Source organism: Vicia villosa, linkage group LG4 (genome assembly GCF_029867415.1).
Source record: "Vicia villosa cultivar HV-30 ecotype Madison, WI linkage group LG4, Vvil1.0, whole genome shotgun sequence".
Lineage (NCBI taxonomy): Eukaryota > Viridiplantae > Streptophyta > Magnoliopsida > Fabales > Fabaceae > Vicia > Vicia villosa.
In genome coordinates this window covers 169,283,594-169,304,974 of record NC_081183.1, presented here as the reverse complement: position 1 = coordinate 169,304,974, position 21,381 = coordinate 169,283,594, and the positions used below count along the sequence as shown (strand labels likewise).

Genomic DNA, 21,381 nt, shown 5'->3' with positions numbered 1-21,381 from the left:
CTTGACACTCCATCAAAATTTAGAAATTTTTTATTGATTATACAATATTAAATTTATACATTAAGAATTTTTTTTTTTTGGTGAACTGATATGATAATATTATCATACTTGTTTCAATGTAATATTTGATTACTATACGTAATAGAAATTTTACAAAATATAAATACGAAAGTAATTTTAACAATCATTAGGAATACACAATTGTCACCATCATAAGGAACACAGTTGTCACAGTTAAGGTTCGAACCTTGGTGATAGATTAACCTAGCAATATTGGATTTTTACCAATTAAATTAGAATTTATGAAAACTAAAATAATGTTATATTAAATGAAAATATTAATATGGAGAACAACCTGCGTTGCTTCGGTGGTGGAGTTAATATAGAGGCATTAGGCATATTTGTTTCTGTGCGCACACATTGTAAAAGATCAAATGACATGCGTATGGAGACAGACAGGTACAGATTGTTTCAATCAAAGATATCGGTTGGTAATGAGTAAGCTCCTAGTATTAATAGGATATTGTAGACATGAAGTTATGGATGTCTTTAGGCCTCTTAATATTACTATTATGCCTGGTTAAGTGTTCCTCAGACTAAAATAAGCTAGGGGTTATGTGCAAATAAATCCTTAAATCTTGGCTGTTTAAAGAAGAGATTGGTTCATGAATGCATGACATGTAAACAATCATACTCTCGATTGAAATGTCTGTCACTGTACTACCTTTCTTTGTTATAGGATAAATTAAATACAACCAAAACAATGTTGGTACCTGGAAACTGTCAGAGCATGTCATATTGAAAACTTTGACTCTGACACATGCTACCAAATTTATAACTATACTGGTAAAGTTTTGGTGTTAAATACTAATACTAAAGCAAAATGATGAATGAATAATGAAATTACTTGAAATAACTACTAGGACAGAAATTCACGCATCCGAACAGGCCTTCTGACTGCATTTGTAAAACCCTGCAAAGAAGTGATGAATTCACAATAAGCATCTGTTTTCAAGTATCAACAGAAGACAAGTTAACTTAGCTTTTCACCTTTTTTGTTAAAATACACTAACAGGAAGAAAAAAAAACTTATTTCACTCATGTAACCAATTACTAGAGTAACCTGTCATTTAACTATATTTTTGAGCTCAAATAGTTAATAAACTCCACATAAGGACAAGTCATTCAGAAAAAACCGTGCTCGAATATTAGATGAAACCATTTTTAATCAGACTTTACTTATCTTTTTATCAAACTTCGGATTATCACAGTCTCATTCCCCTAAGAATCGGAAGATTAACACCAAAAACGTAACTCTATCATTTAGGCATGCTCATACACCACCAAGTGGGAGCATGATAAATAACAAGCCACTACTAAAAGTTGGATCACAGTATCATACAAGCTGCTGCCACCAAAAATAAGAAAAAAAGATAAATTTCCGACAACCGGCCGGCTTCTCGGAAAGATTAAATTTGGTCAAACATGAAAAATGAGGGGAGAATAGTATATAGCGTACACATATGGAACAAAATTTTCCAAATATTCTCAATGAAATCGTATGTTTTTAGGGGGTATTGGCACTGATGATCATGAAAAATAGCCCTCACAAATTTTTTAAAATGTTGAACAAGACAGAATTAAAGTGAGTGGCATTTTGAGGGTTATTAAAATTAAATAGGAAATTATCTTGATTCAGTTCATGAAATCCCGTGAAAATTCAGGACGTTGTTATCTAGGTAGGGTAACAAAACTCCAGTATTAACATGTGACCAATTCTAACTAAATGCAGTTACTTTTGGTTTTCCCGTCAAATGCAAGATGGAAAATAAGAAATAACATGCATTTATTACGATAAACAAGCAAAAAAGTGTACCTCATTAAACTTAAAAAGTAAAGGGCTTCGGTCTTTCACTGATGTGGTTTCTTTCTGTAGAGATCCATCATCATTTTGGAGACCCTTATCATTTGACTTTATAAACCTGCCCTTGAAGCAAAAAATAGATCAGCAGAAGTAAACAACGACTATGCAATGATAATCATTCACCAAGGCACCCAAACTATACTTCAAACCTATTGCACGTAAAACAACTAAGCCTTGTTTTACTAAGTGAGGGGATTAAATGAATCAATAGCTGCCATTAATATTATGAACAAACCACCACAAAACTCCTTATCTTTCTTTTTTCTAAACCAATAATATAAAAAGAGACTTCATATTTTTATTAACCATGCTAAAACTTAAGGGACTCGAAACTAAGAATTATTTTGGTATATGTTTAATTTTTTAAATGCCAAAAGGCATAACAAATTTAAAAGTGATATTCATCACAAAATTCTAAAATATTATTAATGGACAAACTATTTGTGTTGAATTTGTGATTTTGAGTCTAAAGACCACACTCACCTTTTACAACTACTACTGATATAATTTGTTAATTCAAATCCTAATCTATGATTATAATCCTTGTCATAAATATTTAGAGTTGTGTTGTAGCTAAAATATCTGGCTTATGTTGCACCCTACATCGTCTAACATAAACACTTGGGAGAAAAAATCAATTTTGATGGTGCTAGATTGGTAGTGGCTCAAAAAATTTAATAATGTTTACTATGGTAGGAGCTTAGAGGTACAGTATGACCATCTACAACATTAAATAATAATATCATAAGTGAAACTCTTTCATGAATTGTGATTTTATTATGTACAACAATATGGAACAAAGAGGAATTAGGATATGCTGGGAATGCCTACAGAGAAATAAATCAATACCATGCCAAATATGAAGGCCATAAAATGCCTCATACTGACCCTACATATATTATTAATGGCCAATTGAGGAAAGCCCGTGATTAGTAATCTCCAAGGTTTAATTTCAAAATACAATCAAAATATGTTCCCAATTTTTTGGCACGATATGTTCGCAAAAGTAAAATATATGCATTATACATGACATAGTTTATGTTTAACAGAACTGAATTCAGGAATTAATTTTCAATTTTAGAAGTAAATTAATAACTACTGAGTTATGAGAATGGTTGAAATAAGAAATACTGTACAAATTATTGAGGAAGAATCACCTGTCGAAGAAACTTGAGGAAGTCCTAGATGGTTTTTTCCTATTTCCCATGTCTAGCAGTTTCACTTTCTCGGTTGCATTTACCATGTTAGTGAGATTCAAGTTTGGTGAAACTGTCTTGGCTTCATTTGATTTCGTTGCAAAAACATTAGCTTGAGTTTTAACGGTTTTCTTATCAACTATAGCTGCATGATTGTTGGTAATGGCAGATGGGATACAGTTATTTCGAGCCTCAATAGCTCCATGCCCTCCATTTTCTAAGCCCATGGTTTTGACATTAGCTTGTAAAATCTTATGCTTTTCAACCTGTTAGGCTCAAAAGAACAGAAACACAGTGAAAAACTAGGTGTGGAAGTCCCAACATAACCAGCAAATTTAAAAGAATCCGTGAAGGAAAAAGCTATCCCAAAAGCATTTGTACCGTGATAAAATAAATTGAGCTGGCTAATACAGAAAAAAAAATATAAGGTTTTACCAATGTCAGACATTTTTAGGATGGAATTAGAAATATACGTAAGCCTTATGAAGCCACATAGTTGTATTTGAAATTTACATTTCATTTTTAGTATCTCAAATATGGAAACAATTTAACCTTCACTAATAGAAAACTTTAACTAACAGCAGTCAGAAACATATTAACTCAATAAGCACAATCATTGGTCAACAAACATTTGACATATTATAATTTTTATCATAAGTGGACAGAAAAAATGAAGGAGAAATGTGTGAATTTCATCCTTAAATAAAGAAGCAAAAGAAAAATATATAATTAAAATAAAAGATTTAAGTTTACGAAGTCTCACTTCATGCACCAGAACCTGCTTCATAGCTAAAGAAAGTACGTAATGGTTTGAAGTATAATCCTGCAGAAATGCAGACAGCAGAATAGATATTAGTAACTGGCTGAGGTTTCCTTGATAGAAGCGCAGACAATGATCCCAGGTCCATACCTTAAAGTTTAAAAAGTTACTGATAGGAGGAACAAGAGACAGAGACAATTCATCTTTCACTCCATACTTCAGGGTATTAGGCAGCATATCTGACTTCATTTTCTCATATGTGATAGCATATGACACCATTGTGCTAACTAATTGAGCAATGTCATTCTTCTCCTTATCTGATAGTAGTTGTAGTGCCACCTATAGAAAAGGAAAAACAAATCAGAATACAGAGTAGACAAACCGTTAAACATGAGCTTAGCCAAGCTAACGTTAGCAATGAAATCTCAGCTTACGAATGTCAAAATATTCATCAGACTACAAGAGATTGGCAGTTATTGACAGGTTAAAAACAGTTCAAATTGACGCTAAATGTCGGCATATTTTCCTAAATCATGAGATAAATAGGAGAGAAACTCGTGGCTATGAAGTCTTAATAAACAAAACTTAAAAACTGGTTTAGGGAACTGTTGTAGGTATGTGAACTTCAGGATGGGACGTCTATAGGTTCTACAGAAATTGAAATCAAAATTGGTCTAGGGTTTTATTCAAATCAGTTATTAATGATGTCTTCCATGAACAATAGGAGTAAGTTTGGATAAATTTAACAAGAATCACTTATGAGAAAGAGAAATGTTAAGAGAATCATCTCAAGATGACTGAGTTTCTTAAATATTTGCTTCAGGTCTCAAATAAGTTGAAATCATCTCTTGCATCTTAGTTTCTTCAGAAGCTCTTTTTTAACTTCATAAACATCTAGAATTTTATGAGGCAGTAATTTATTTCAATCGGAAAGCTCCCATAAGCTAAAAGTTAATAGTTTATACTGACAAAGCCTAGGTTCAGAGAGATTAGAAACTGTGAGGAAAATATATTTGAATTTAACACGAGTGGTCTAGGCTTCAACACTAGGATTCAAAGGCATCATACCCAAGAGAACCATGGGGTGGTTTCTCTGAAAATAACTATAGGAAAAGCTGTATACATGACTTAGACATGACTATTCAAAATTTGAGGAGTACAAACTAAATTCAACAGCAAACCACTAGGTAAATAAACTAATTTCATAACAAATAGAATTAGCAAATCACCGGTCTTATGCTTGGTGGGGACAGAATATGTAACAATGGAGAAATTAAGTCTTCAACAAAGGAAGTAGCTGATAAGTGCCTTGCAATATGTGGCGAGATTTTGTAGTGCCAGGTATTCAAAATGTCCATCTTTTCCATCATTGATGTTCGATACCTGGAGATTTTATATAATGTGGCATTAGGAAATTTGCTTTTGTCTAAAAAAATAACATTCTAAAAGGTTATGCAAGTCCAACTAGCACAATATAAAATATACCTGTGATATGACTTTGGCCACTCAATGATTGGCTTCTGAACTTGAGCTACTGTATGATGTACAATAATTGCTATAGGAGGCAAATGAACTGAAGAAAGGAAAAATGGAAAAACAAGAGTGAGATTGAACTATGTTTTTAACAACAGTATTAAAGAAGGTATATTATCTTCCTACCAAGGAGAGGCATTTGTTGTGTGCGCATTATATATTGATGCAACAGATCATAAACTTCGAGACTGTCGAGGCATTTGACCTTCAAACATATTTCAAAATCTTTATTATTCAAGGAAACCAGTAAATGAATCTCAGTTTGAGTGAATCTGTTGTGTGAGACGAATGCTTACGGTTTTCTGCATAACTGGATCATGATAATTGAGCTGCAGAATATTTTCATGAATTCCATCCAGAATCAGGTCACTATCGCCACTGCATATTAATTACCCATTTTTACCTTGGAAGTTGGATCATGCATGCATTTCAGCACAAGAAAAATGAGCAAAATAATAATCCATGGCCTACCGGTATGATATAAGGGAGTACAAGGTGTCAAATTCAGAGGCCTTTCTATCATGAGATTTTCTTTCCATCTTTTTTGTTCTTTTTCTTTGGAACAACTACAAAGGATAGCATTCAGTGCACAGGATATTTTATATAAAGAAGTAATCTTAGAAATTATATCCAGGAAAAGACAAATTCAATAGAGTAGTGTGCATTACCTCTTTCCAGATGTCTAGAACATTTTTTGACATGTCCTTCTGACCAACAACTTGCGAACCAATATCAAACTGAGCACCAGTAAAGCATGTGAATATTAATTCAGTATCTAATATACAAAATACATCCTTTTTATATAAATTTTAAAACAAGGAGCCATGAAGCCACACCAAAAAAACACATACATTACGTAGACATCACAATATAAAAGAAAATCACAGTAAACATGTTTTCTTATTATCAACTACAGATGCAAGAAAAGACATCAGATAATATCTTACAGATCCCTCCTTTAACATTAAATAATGCCAGGAACTTAATGACAGGAAAAAGCAAGCAAACTGTTAACAGACCCGCAATAACTAAAGGTTAGTTAATTAGTGAGAGACATAACAGGATATAAAAAGTAAGAATTGTTTTTGGGGAATAGAGATTGCGAATGAGACCAAAGACACTCCGTATATTCCAAGCTAGGGCTGGGAAAGTTATATATATGTATTCATTATCATCCACCTTTCTCTTGATTCTGCAATGACCTTGACTCGAAATTAGAGATAAGAGTGATACGTTAAATTCATTCTTTTCCATAAACAATTTATTGTTTTAAAATACTAAAACATAAAATATGCTTAGGCATATCATTTTTTATCCGACTAGTTTTAAAACTCATTCTCCATAATCTAACTTTAGAGTAGAAACTGATAACATGGTTAATTCAGTTTTGTTTTCTATGTATTCATATATTCTCTACTCTCAATTTAGTTCTCTACTGTCACCATCCCATCTGTAATCATTGCCACTGTTGCCTGACTACCCTCAAGCTTTCAGAACTTTTTCTCAACAAAGTTCATCAAACAAGATTTGAACATTTTTCCGTGAGCTAAATTGTAAGGGCTAAATTACACTATTTTGTATCATGATTGTACAATTTAGATCCACTTTTTCAATTGTGGGAGTTGGACCCCTAAGTATTCCAATTGTTAGAATCCAGTATATCCATTTATAGTAGTTTTTAATATTAGGAACCTACATAGCCAATAAAGGTTAGAGCAAGTATTGAATTAAGTCAGCTTGACAAGCTGATGTAGCCAAAGTATCTTACTAACTGGATCAAAAGGAAGTTTGGGAAGCGCCCAAAGCAAATATCATTCATACACACGAGGAATCAAAAGAGAAATTAAGTCTTCTTAAAAACAAAACAAGAATAATGTCCAAAAATAAACAACAAGAATAGAATCTTGCAAGCACATCATCTCTCTTTTTTTTTTTTCTTCTTTTTCAAGTCCATGAATTGTTACAGGGACTGGCTCATGATTACAAGAGAACTAAACATCCATCCACACACACTAGGTTGAGAGCTTAACAGTATTGAGTTAGACATCCCCTATGAGAATCTCTCTCTTTCTCTCTTCATCTCTTTTACTCAAAGAATAAGATTAAACCTACTACCCAAAGACATCTTTGACTGGAATATACATTATACGGTCAAGTTCGGAATTAATAAAAGTTCAGATCAAATTAAACAAGGTTTCATGCAACAAAGTGATTGGGAAGAAACTACGAGACAATTATGGAAATTTAAGATTTAACACAACCAATTTCACAGTGCTACAAATTTTGCAAATAATAGCGGAAAAAAAGGGATATCATTAATTAATTAAAATAAAGAATCTACACATTTCTTTAACAGTTTCTTCTTTTTTTTCACAATAGGATATTATGAGTGACCATGCTTGGATAAGAAATGGCTACAGCACAATCAACCTTATGAATTCATATTAAGTTATAGAAAGCTACTGACATTTAAGCCTTACCGCATTGAGGGTTTCTTTCTTCTTGGAGACAAACTGGAGTGTGTTCAAGCATGAGCGTATATCACATGCTGTATTGATGGGTAAAAAAGTCAATAAGAATATTCATAACAAAAGGACAAATATTTCAAAAATGATTTGAAAGAAAGAATGCTTTGCAACATATAGACACGCCGTAAAATCAAATATTATATTAAGAATGATGGTTATTATGTTTCTAAGTTAGAGGGGAATTTGGGAGAAAATGTATATCTGAAAAGAAACTGAATAAATTGATATTAGCTTATTTAAGCCCATTGACTCATTTATAGATGAGGAAGTGACAGGAGACGGTTAAAATAGGTGATGCATCAGCAATACGTTACAACAGTAAAGACAGACTGACGAGCTTAGATACAATAACTATCTTACAACTAGAATGATATTAAATGAGAGTGTATGTAAGGGAGCAAAAGATCCTAAATGCATATTATATACTTTGACACATTATAATCATAGTAGATAAAGAGTATTCTAAAATTTTAAACAGAAGATGAAGTGGTAGAGGAGGAAAAGGTGATTCTCAGAGCATTCCTGAGGTAAATGTGGGTGATATGGTGGCCATTATTATTAGGCTGAGACAAGGCCCGATAAAAAGAATTGTTTCTAGCTGCAATGTAAGCCTGCACCAACTTTTGGACAGTGTGATGGTTAGAAACTTTGTTGCTCAAAATAGAATTTATTGCCTAAACCCAACTCAAGGTCAGAGGTCCAGAAGGTGTAAATGATGGCAGATGAGTTTGCTTAATAATCCCAACCCCAAACCATGCTGACCAACTCGCCTCCATTTATTAAGATTAAAATTATATATTACGATTAAAATTAGCAAATTGTATCAACAGCATTTAATGTATTTATTCTACTTACTAGTATAATCAAAGGTGAGTGTAGGCTGACTTAAAAACACATAATCACAAACTCAACTGCCTATACTGATCTCATCCTCTTTTTTTTTTAGAATTTAGGGTCTACTAAACCCCACAAAACCAATTTGTAATGTGAGGATATCATAAGTTTTATAACTGTTATAATTATATCTTTAGACAATATGGGATTTGGGTTTTTCTTCACAACACCCCTTCACATTCAGGGCCATTGGGTCACGTGTGTTGATAATACGAGTGGTCCAACAACAAATCTAGGATAGGCTTTGATATTATCAAATAATTTTGGTCCTAATTAATCCCAACAGCTACCATACTCATAACCACTATTCGGTCATATCAATAGTCAGTGTGGGACATCCAACACACCCCTCACACTTAATACTGGACATATGCAGGTATTCTGATCATTGTTCTAAGATGTGCTCTAATATTATCTTAGATTTTGGGCCAAAAAAACTCTACAAAATCAGCTTGAAAGGATAGGATTATCTCAGATTTGTTTGTTTTAGAATTAGTATATCAGCTACAATTTTTTACATGACACTTACACTATGTATGTACATATCCAAATCTGAATGCATGGATATAATAGTTAGGAGCCTAAATTAAGTTTGTGGATATTGTTTCAAATCTCGCTCTCATTGTCTTTCCCATTTCAGATAAAGGTATATATCCAATGGCAAGATCGATGTTTAAGAACGTCAGAAGAAATTAAACTGGTTGATTGTTTGTGACACTAACCATTGCATCTTTTGGGTTTTGAACCTAACTCAACCCCACAAAACTTGTTTGCAAGGTAAAGAATGCCAAAGTTTCACAACCTTTATTTAGACCATAGCCATAGAAGATGTGTGTCTTAAACTTTTCTCCAATACAATCTCTCTCGCATAGGCCTATTGGATTTTTTGTCTTGGATAATATGGGTGGCCCAATAACAGATCTAAGATAGATGCTAATACAATCTTAGATTTTGGGTCTAACTCAACCCCCAAAACTAGCTTATAAGATGAGATCACGCAAGTTTTATAAGCTATACTTAGATCACGTCTCTAGTAATGTGAGTGTAGTTTTAATTATTGGATAGTAATTCACGTAGATCATTCAATAAATCCAACAGTTAGAACTCTCCGGGCATCGGTGCACCACTTACATTACATATATCAAAAGTGGCAGATAATAAGCATTAAGTGGTGCACAGAAAGTGTTTCCCTGGCTACTATTAGTGTTGGAGAGTATCAGAATCTTATGCTTAAGATTAATATGCAGCCGTTACATAATTCTGATTGTGCAGCAGTTACAAATATTAAAGTAAATAGAATTATTCTCAATTAATGTCATTTAGGTAGTAGCACTTATGGGAAATTACTTCCCTAATTATTAGGCCAGATTAGTGTTCAAATTCAATCCTGTTGTATTCTATTCATACCTAACTTGTACCAGTTCCAATACAATGAAATATACCACGTATTTCTACAATTAGCTTAGATTGTTTAGGTTTGAATGCAAATGCATGTGCATTATTCTAATATACCACGTACACCTTCATGACACTAAACTCTCTTGACACCTTTCTTTGCATAATTTGCAAAACTTGGAAGAAAGTACCTGTATATTCCGCTAAAGCAGTGAGTGCAATGGCATTGGCTTTCACCGTCTCCTTGTTACATATATATTTTAGTCTACAAAAGTCATTTACGAAGAAACTCAGAAACTCGAGAGGCTGAATCAATACATAGGGAAATGCTAAACAATAATTTAGCAAGCAAAATATGCAGTCAAGCAAGAATGTGTGACTGACCAACAGAGTTACAATTCATTCAAATAAAATAGGGTTAATAGTAGTTTACCCCCTGTAATATGAGCGAGTTTCGGTTTACCCCCCATCGTTGCCAAAGGCAGGTTTTGGCAAGGGGGGAAAAGCAAAATTCGCTAACATTACAAGGGGGTGAATTACTATTAACCTAATAAAATATTAGCTCGTTGTATTCATATCTTACTAGTATGCGACCATTATTAATTGTGCGCAGAGTTGTCAATAGCAGGCGCTCCAGCCGCTACCGCGGCGCACCGTAGCGGCGCGGCACCCCCCCCCCCCACCCGCAAAATGCAGGGTGCGGAGGCGGAGATGGAAAAGCAGCCGCTTCAGTTGCGTTACCGGGTCGCGGGAAGATCCCGGGCGGGGCGGCTCTGGTTCTCTATTTTTTTAACAATTTTCTGGGCCAAATTACTTAAATGCCCCTGTTTTAAAATAGTTTTACAACAGTTTTTGTTTACTTTCTCCCTCATTCGATGTGTTCTATCGTGCCCTAATTCCTCAACTCTCCTTTTACAGTTCTGCTGCCATCTCCCTGCAACTCTCCTTCTTCGTTCTTCTGCCATCTCCTTGCTACTCTCCTTCTTCGGTTCTTCTTCCATCTCCTTCTGCCATCTCAGGTAATTTCTTCTAATTCTTCAACTTATTCTACTTCTTCAACTTATTCTACTTCTTTTCTTTCTACTTTCTACTTCTTCTATTTTGTTCTGTTGTAAACACCGTTTATCTTTATATTTTAGAGACTAAAACAATATGGCAGCATCTCTTCAACACCAACTTCATGTGCTCCAACGTTCAAACCAACCAATAGTAAGGACATAGGATGGAAATATAATCATTTGAAGGATTTGAATTACAAGAAGGTGACATGTGATTTTTGTAATATAACAAGCAGTGGGGGAATAAGTAGAGCAAAAAGGCATCAACTAGGAATTCCGGATGATGTAGTTCCTTGCTCGAAAACACCTGAAGATGTTAAGACTATATTACGTGACATATGTTTTATAGATTATTATATAATTATTAGTATACAAAAAGTTATCCCGCTATCCGGGATCCCGCTATTCCCACTATTCCCATTTTTGGGGGACGGCCGCTCCGCTATCCGAGATTAATAACTCTGATTGTGCGTAGCGGACCTTAAAAACACTTCAGCAAGATAGTGGACCGACACAGAAGGAGAGAAACACAAACAAAAAACCTATTTTGGTTATTTTAATTGCAAAATTGTTAAAATACTAGAAGCAAAAAAGCAGTAACCTTTAAACTTTAAAAGCATTTTTGAAATATTTGAATTCATTGGTGTAGCGCTATAGCAGCAGCGAAATTCCCTATTTTGGCCACCACAATAAACCACTCCCTATTTCGACCACTGTAACAAACCACTCCAATACTGTATTGTGAAGGCCACATGTCATTTGCTCCACTACACTAGTACAGTGATCTATTGACAACACTAGCCTACAACAATGGGTTCCAAGCTTAGTGTTCGGTGCTAAAATGTAAGGTTAAATATCTATATCTATATCACCATAATTATCTGAACCAAAATGTAATCAACTTCGTCCACTGTCAGAAAATAAATAAAATAGATATTAATTATAACTAAACTTGAATCCATTTTAGATATGTGAACTATTTCAAGTTAATCATTACCTGTTTACCACTCGACTAACTGTTGGTTGAACAAATATATGAACCCTGTCAAAAAGAAATAATACATGAATTGCTGCAGAAAAAAGGAGGGAACGGTAGATTTGATATAAAATAAATATTAAAGGATGGGAGATCAAAATTGCAATTGCAACAACAGAAACAAACCTCTCGAATACAAAATTTACTTTTATAAAGAATTACACCAATTTTTATTTTTTATTAAATTAAAAATACTAAATTTTAACATTTTAATCTTGGTTGTTGAAAATTTTGATGTGACAAGTGTCAGACATCTATGGAACAAACTGAAAACTGGACTCATCAGTTTTAAGATTAGAGAAAAGAGAGAAAATTGTTTCATTGCTTTGAAAATTCTGTTATTGTAAAAGTGAGTTGGTCACAAGAATGATTAGGAATTATATAGCATCCCTAATCGTGCGCCACTTAGTGTCCTGACCTACCTAGTCATAACTAACTCTATGATTGTTATGTTGGGGTGGCAAAGAAAGCCAAGAGAAGCTTCCTATAGGTGGCAGTGGGAGCTAGGAGAAACTTCTATTGGAAGCTTCTAATTATACATCTCTTACCTTAGTAAATGGAAGAGATCGGGACTCAATTTACACATAGAAGCGCAATAATGTACAAAATAATAACCTGTATGTAATAATCAATAAATACTGCATGTTGCCTCTAATCCTATTTTTTCATTAGAGGATCAAACATTTAGAAATTGTCACTTCAATCTGGAGAAAATCGCATCAAGAGACAATACTGTGAGATTTGCGTTTGCCAACTCCAAATATCAACTACAAGATGCCTTCAACAAATCCCTAATATGTCCTCCAATATGTTATCTTTTTAACAAGCCCGGTGAATATGATTTATATGCTCCAGTATATGATTTATATGCTCCAACTTAAGGGGGTGTTAATATATTAAAACCAGTGTATTTATTGCAGAGGATCATTGTGCAAGCATCTTATATCACAATTAATCATGTAAATAGGAATAGTATCACCTATATTTGTTTTGTATTTATTGCCTTGAGTCTTTAAAAAGATGTCTGGTTTAACTATTAAAATTTTACATCTAAATAGAGTATATACAAGGTCATGGACTATGGAAGAAGTAGAACGTATAAGAGATTTGACATCAAGGGCTGTAGAAAAATAAAAAAGTTTTCCTTCAACACTTTCCCAAATTGGGAACAGATCTGGTTGATATTGTTGGGTGAAATGGATTATGATAAGGGAAACTTAATAAACAATCTTCTAAAGTACTGATCAAGCAAAATTTTCACAAGATGGAAAATAAGCATGATAAATATATAGAATTTTCAGGATCTAGAACATCAATGTCATTGTCATACATTTATTATCCAGATTAGTAACTTACTTGGCCACTTGACGTAATGATCTTAAGGCAGGTGCGTATAAATCATTACATATGCAAATCACCTACATTCAGAACCAAGATCATCATTGTAAATGAATAGTCTAGTGAATGATGTATGACAGTATGAAAATCTGAAACTCACGGGTCTTGACAGGGATGCAATTTTCCGCCCTTTCTTTGATGATTTCTTTTCTGTTTGTCCCTTATCCAAACTCTGCTTCCCTGCATCGGGCTTCCTTTCAGCAGAAATCTGCATGATTTAGATAGAATTGAGTTTTATCAATTTCCAATGACAAACAAGCATAGCAGTTCTTTTCCATGTTGCTTGATATTTCCTTAAGAAATGAAGCCTTAACCCTAATTTTCCAGTTTATGGTCTGTATAACAGTATAATATATTCTTTGGTTAGAAAACTGTATGGTGCTTTGAGATTAATGGCATGTGACCCATTAGAAAAGCCATATCATTGCTTTCAAAACCAAGGAAAACTCATGTATAATAAAAAGTACTTAAATATTTCAGATATCCTGTTATTGGGGCTTAAATATCCAACTTCAGCCTCTTAAAGTGCGTCAACTCTCTCTTATAATTGTGTGGCAACAAGGAAGTTAAGTGCAGAAAATCTGAACTACAGAAAGCAAAATTGAACCAGAGAACTACATTCAAATACATACAAAATGTAGAAATAGTTAACAGTGAACAACAAGTAGTAAATAAGTTAGTGAAAATACAAATAAAAAGCAAGATACAAACTTGTTTCAAGAAACATAGACCTTAGACAGTGCTAAGAGAACCTTCAAATTACTATGACTAAGAAAGCCTGCTTAGACAACTCACTTAAAAGGAGACCAATTATAGCATCTATAACTAACCATCTTTAAAAGAGCCTCCACAGCACCCTTTCCGTCACCAAGGGCTCCATCAATTTCATCCACCACCTGAGAAAATAAATGTAAGAGACAACCATTTTCACCTCAGGCATTGTTAATAAGATACAGAATGAATATACTGATGATAAAAATACCAGACACTTTGGCTTTGAATCAGACAAGACAGAGTTCATCTGAACCACGTCAAGGATTTTTGCTTCAATTGTTGATGTAGAACGATCATCACTAGCATTAACCTGCAAAATTGTAAACTCGTGTTGATATGCATTGAAACTATAGGGATTTACTTAAAGAAGGAGAGAAAAAGAGAATAAGCTAATGTCCAATCTAAAATTGTATTTGTTTAATGCATAAAAAAGATAAAGTACTTTTACACATACTAGATTCCTATCCTAGTTTAATAAGATCCTAGTTTAATAAGGAAACAAATCATTAAAATGCAAAATTCTGAAAACCACTCAGAGAAATTTCCTAAAATAATTTAAAAGATTGTAATATACAACAATACTATGATATATTTATTAACTACTCAGGCATTTCTCTATAAATAAAACTGACTTGGCTTTAAGCATGTTAAATTTAAGTACTCCTTCCGTCCCTTAATCTTTGGTCTTTTAAGTTTGGGCATGGGTATTAAGAAAAAATAAATTTAGATAAGTTAGGACTATTTTGCCAATAATTCATTTAGTAAAAGCAAAAATTCATTTAACACATGCTTTTAGTTTTTACAAGGGTCAAAAGGAAAAACATGATTAATTATATTTTGGTAGGTCACAAAGGGACAAAGTAAAGATCTTAAAAGACTAAAGATTAGGAACTGAGGGAGTAACTAAAAGAAATAAGCTCAAATTTAACACAGTCAAAATAGAAAATGGCTGGGACTAAAGACAAAACAACAAGAACATGCAAGAGCCGAGACAAGAAATATTGCATCTAGGACAAAGGCAAGGCTAGTGTGAGTCATAGTCAACATAGGTCATCACTAGTATAATTTATTGTGGATAAAAAATCATCTCTCTAATTGTGATGTGTTTTCAAGTGTTACCTGATTTTGATACACCAGGGCTTTTAGTTGTTGCGAGTTAAAGGGCACATTCATGAGACAGTAGACGCACGAAAAAATGTAATGAGGATAGAAAGAGAGAATGCTTGAAGGAGAATGTGACAACAAAGATAGCTGATAGGACTCAACAGAATTCAATATCAACTGTTGATCTCGATAAATAAATAAAATTATTTTAAAACTCCAAGGTTGAGTCCTTTTCACATTGATGAATGAAATAGTAAATTAATACAATTGCAAGAGATAGCAAAATGATGAAAGTAAAATGATACTCTTAGTGATGAGACCATCCCAACTTGAGACAAGAAATTCCCCCAATCTTAGTTCCACCCCTTTCACCTGATCACCTCTTTTTATATACTATCCCCCTCTCTCTCCCTCCTCTAACACTTCATCACCTCCCTCCTCAGTTTCCTTGTTGCCAGTTGTCCTTTTGGTTACTTCCTCCCTCCTTATTTCTCTCCCCTCTTCATTTCATGACATATATCTCTTTTTCCTCTTACACATCTGCATGCCTTGCTTTAAAAGCGAATGCCCTATTCCCATTCCTTCAAAATACACAACTCCTTTTTCCATAAAGAGCCTAATAATGGCAACAACAACAACAACCAAGCCTTGTCCCACTAAGTGGGGTAGGCTACATGATCAACTTTCGCCACAACGTTCTATCTTGAACCATGCTTTTATCCAATTTGTAAATTTCGAGAACTTTCTTAATAACTTCTCTTATAGTCTTTCTAGGTCTTCCTCTAGTTGTTTGACTTCTTTCTATCTGATCTACTCTCCTTACCAAGGAATGTACAGGTGATCTCTCTACATGCACAAACCACGTAAGTCTATTTTCCACCATCTTCTCTACTATAGGTGTTACCCCAACTCTCTAATATTTTCATTTTTAACTCTATCCTTTCTATTTTTACCATACATTCAACGCAACATCATCATCTCTGCTACAATTACTTTATTCTCGTGTTGATTATTAAGCATCCAACATTCTGTCTCATACAGCATCATAGGTCTTACCGGAGTCCGATAAAATTTTTCCTTCAGCTTGAGCGGTACCCTTGCGTCACGTAGAACCCCCAAAGCTCTTCTTCATTTCAGTCACTCAGCTTGAATTTGATGGTTTACATCCCTTTCTATTTCTCCATCATTTTGTATAACAGACCCAAGATATTTAAACCGTGTGACTTGAGGGATGATATGGTCTCCAACTTTCACCTCTAGGTTAGAAACACTTCTTATGATGAACTTGCGTTCCATATACTCCGTCTTACTTCTACTTAAACGAAAACCATGTGTTTCTAAACCTCGTCTCCAAGTCTCCAACCTCTCATCTAAATTCTCCTTCAACTCTCCATGTAGGACTATATCATCTGTAAAAAACATACTCCTCGGTGCTAGCTCTTGGATGTGTTCCGTGAGTACATCCAAAATTAATGTAAAATGGTAGGGGTTTATGATTGAACCTTGATGCAAACCTATTGTAATGGAGAAATCGTTTGTCTCTGCACCAAGTGTCTGCACGCTCGTCGATACCCCTTCATTCATAGCCTATTAATTGCTAATCAGAAGAAAAAATAATCGTGGAAACTATTAGAGTATTGTATTATGTGCAATATTGTGTGTTTTACTACCTATCAGTGTGCTTTGTGTTCTACTAGTGTCTATGGCTTTCAAGTAGTGTTAGTTCCTGTAGCTTCTATGTGTTACTGTTACATTCGGAACAGGCACTACACTACATTGAAGGTGTCAATTATATTTAAAATTCAGTTAGACTCTGCCATATGCACTAACAAGGACATATACAAATGAATCCCTTCATCAAACTAATACATAAATTAGTGAAACTAGATTTACATGATGTACAAAATAGCCAACAAATTTAGCAGTCAAATGATACTAAGTGCATAGAAAACCCAGCATATAAAAGAGGCTACAGCTTGAAGACAGGTAATTGTACATGAAAAGTAGTATATAGACAAATACCTCCACCACATGATATCCACAATGCTTAGCCGCTACATGTGCAAGGGTTGTTTTTCCAAGGCCTGGTGGTCCACATAGCAGAAGAATCTGTAATCATCATAAAACTTCAATAACTAATGCAATTCCCCTCTCAATATCTAACAGCAGGATTGAGAAACATTTAAATAAGTCAAATAAACGCATCTCAAGCCATATGCTCACAAAACCATAACCACTGTGCAACTACGTGATTAAAAGGACTAGAGGGATAACATTATTAATAACATGTTTGTGTTTTAAAAATTGTTTCAAATAATGGGAGCCTAGGTTAGGCATAATGGTTGCAGTTGCTGCCAAATTACACGAGTTAACATGGTAGAACAGGGATCAAGGAATATATGGGAAGTGTATATTGATATATGGAATAAGGGAAAACAACTTACAAACCAAAGCAAAGCTCCACGGTAGAGAACTAGCCTCCCACTGCCTAACCATTAAGGTGAAAATGGAAAATAATAATCTCCTAACTAATTTTCCCCCACTAAGCTACTTATTCAGGGAATAGGAAATATCTTAACTGACTTTGTCACCTCAGCTGTCACACTTTCCTTGAGACTCCTTTCTCACTTTTTCTCTCATACACACACCACACTTTGGGTCCAACATTTCCTTTGTTAGCCAATATATCTCCTTCCTTACTAACAGGCACATTCCTATCATAACAGGTTTTAGTTATTGAATCAGCCTAATGCAATGCCTAAAATAGACCTGTATTCCGTTATGAAATTTTATAGAACCTGCTGCCATGGCAAAAACTTTATAATTCTTGGATGTCCTATACTGAAAGTGCTTTAATATTAATGATAATGACAAAGAATTGGGAAGTCCCAAAAGCTCAAAAACTAACAGATTTGTTTGTACAGCCCGCCAAAAACATTAGATAGGAAGTTGGTCGACTTGCATCAGGTGTGCTGGTCCATCAATGAATATTCTAGTTCTAGAGAACAAAAGATAAAAAGATTCACTATGTGCCAATTAATATTCCACGTGTTAGATTTGTAATTGGAGAGAATATAAGTACTTTTCTCAAAGAAGTAAATGATCACAGCTTAAGAAAAAAAAAATGCCCGGGTCAGATGCTGAAGTAGGAGCTAAGTTTCAAACATGTAAAATATCGGCAACAGTTTCATATTTCAACCAAACCATGTTTACATTCAGAGATAAAAGTTAATATATGCTTTGTAGTTGATAAACTGCTATCGTACATTTGGATCCAAATTGAGCCCCTGTGTACGTTTGAAACGGAAATCGGACCCAAACATAAAAGATTAACTAATACCTTCATTGTTATTCATCAAACCAGTGAGTGCATCAGTATCTGTGAGTATGCATAAGGCTGGCCAAGTAGACTAAAAGTGATGTGCAGTAATTTATACTCTAAACATAACTCGATTAGATAATACCAAATACTGACTTACACATACTACAGCGTCATTAAAAGAGAGGTAGTATGAAAGATGTGAGGTGAAAGTAAGAGTAAAATTGATACTGGTCTAAATACAATCAGAAAATACAATGCCCTGGAAACTCTAGAGGGGAAAGTACAGCAAACAAAAAATTTAAGTACCTTCTGCTCCGGTGCACCAATATTCCGTGTCTTAGTATTGTGCGTATCCTGACTACTCTTTGAATTATCACTCTCATCCCTGCTTCTAGAATTTGTATACCTGTTATTACTCCATACGTGCCCTCCTTTTGTCCTAGGAAAACCTGAACCCATAGGTTTTTGATTATGGGAAATAGTAGAATGCCGTTTCAAAGCAGACAAAACATCCTCTGATGTACTTCGAATTTCAGATCCAAACACAGTAGAATCCCATTGTTTTAACCATAATAGTACCTGTCTTAGACAAAAACTCTAATCAGTTATGGGAACAACATCCAAGTCACCCGTGATAACCAAAGAATGTATTTTCAACTATAGTAGCTTAAATAAACAGATTCTACAACTTCATTTTGACAAAACAATTTCCCTAGTTAAATGCTGCAATAAATATGTACCTCACGATTTGTCTGCTCGTCACTAAGAAGATCAGTAAACGATTTTGGAGCGTATTTATCTACCCAAAGTTTTTCATGGAGCGTTAATGTTTCAGGAACATCTACAACACTTTGGCTTTCAGAACTAGCTTCCAAGGTCTATAGCATCATAAAAACCATAAAAATAACATCAAAATTCATATTATATAACCAACTCTAAACATTTTTCAAGCATCCTACAACTATAGCAAAAAAAAAACATAAGAAACTATTGATCAACTTTAAGCCACTTGAAGTTCACAGCAGAGAATCTTAAGTCCAAACCTTAGCGAAAGTCTCTTCCTCCAACCTTTCAAACAGAACACTGATCGGTTCTAAAGCAAGATCTGCAAGCAAATACAAAAATAAAAATCCAAGTATCCATAACATGCCAATCTGAAATATGTAATCTCATTTTCTTTCAATCTATTCATAGAGATTGGCAACAAATAAAGTAACTAATCAAATCAAAATGAACTGAAAACAAAAACAAAAAACATTTGAATCATAATTTCTAATAAGCCAAATGAGATTGTAATTAGCAAAGTTATGAAAAAAGTGAACAAATCAAATTAATTCAGAAAACGAATTAGTACCAGAAGAAAACGCTCCGCTACTCAGCTTCGTAGCTCGATCTTCACCATAGTACCTATCTAGCTTAGTATAAACCCTATCTCCATTAGGTGCAGTCACCGGCATAACTTCACCATCAATCTCCGATGCAAATCGCGACAATGTCTTTTCCTTGGAGAATCTCACTTCTTCAGCTCTAACTGGAGAAGGAGGAGGGGAGTACCGAAGCCAATCCTCGTCCGCGGGAGGATCTTCAGCTCTAACCCTAACTTTCTCTCTCTTCTCAACATCGGGAGAATCCGAATCCAAATTCAAATCGGAATTCGAATTCGAGCGAGAACGTTTGTGGCTTTTGGATTGAGGTTCGGAAGGAGACGCGGGATCTGGTGGTGGGGATTGTTCGGGTTGGAGTTCGAGTTCATCTTCGGGAGGGTTGTAGAAGTAGTGGTCATCGTCTTCTTGTTCGTAGATACGATAGCTTGATTCGAGCAATTCGAGTTCTTCAGGGAGCGGAATGTCCATGTCCATCATGTCCATGTCGTCGTCCATTGTAGAGGATTGGTTGATGGCGGCGAGTGAGATGGTTAACTTCAAAAATGTTTGATGCGGAGAGAAAGCGAAGTGTGGCGAGGCTTGTGAGAAGGAGGGAAAATACTGGACAGTTTTTGGCGGGAAAGAGATAAGTGACACACGCAGTGATGGTCGATACTTTTTATTATTATAATAAAAAATAAAATAGTAATAGTAAAAAAATACAAAATAATACTCATAAGAATAAGAGAGAAAAGGAAAAATATTCACATTCTTTAAAAAATAAAAAAACTAATCTTCTTGAATTTTTTTTAAGTGTTGTTCTGGACTGGACCGACGTCTGACCCAAATATAGCGAGAGGTCCGAATTCAGCGTGATTTAAGAGTAAGGCCAAATCTAACTCCTCGTTACCAGGGCTTACCCCATGTCCGGATGTCGGGCATTCACCACGTTGAGTTTAACTTGGCAAGTCCATGAGCCCACGAGAAGGACGGTGGACCAGGGCCCCGCGAGCACCTCCATCTACCCTTTTCGCCGAGGACTTTCCTCCTCGTAAGGTTCCTTCACCACGCAATCCTCCGGATAACGCGGAGTCC

At 34.6% G+C, this 21,381-nt stretch overlaps 1 protein-coding gene across 1 annotated transcript; it reads right to left on the bottom strand.

Moving 5' to 3' along the window:
* Nucleotides 1–658: 658 nt before the first annotated feature.
* Nucleotides 659–20,917, bottom strand: LOC131595861 (uncharacterized). Its single transcript, XM_058868364.1, has 23 exons — nt 20,277–20,917; nt 19,966–20,027; nt 19,663–19,800; nt 19,229–19,501; nt 17,623–17,709; nt 14,705–14,806; nt 14,553–14,618; nt 13,823–13,930; nt 13,681–13,742; nt 12,286–12,330; nt 10,422–10,495; nt 7,894–7,961; nt 6,082–6,150; nt 5,885–5,979; nt 5,710–5,791; nt 5,540–5,618; nt 5,366–5,453; nt 5,110–5,263; nt 4,031–4,219; nt 3,884–3,943; nt 3,082–3,386; nt 1,877–1,982; nt 659–973 (listed from the first exon to the last, which is right to left on the bottom strand). Exons 1-23 carry the CDS (start codon nt 20,800–20,802, stop codon nt 920–922), a joined length of 2,892 nt encoding a protein of 963 aa, XP_058724347.1. The 5' UTR covers nt 20,803–20,917; the 3' UTR covers nt 659–919.
* Nucleotides 20,918–21,381: the final 464 nt, after the last annotated feature.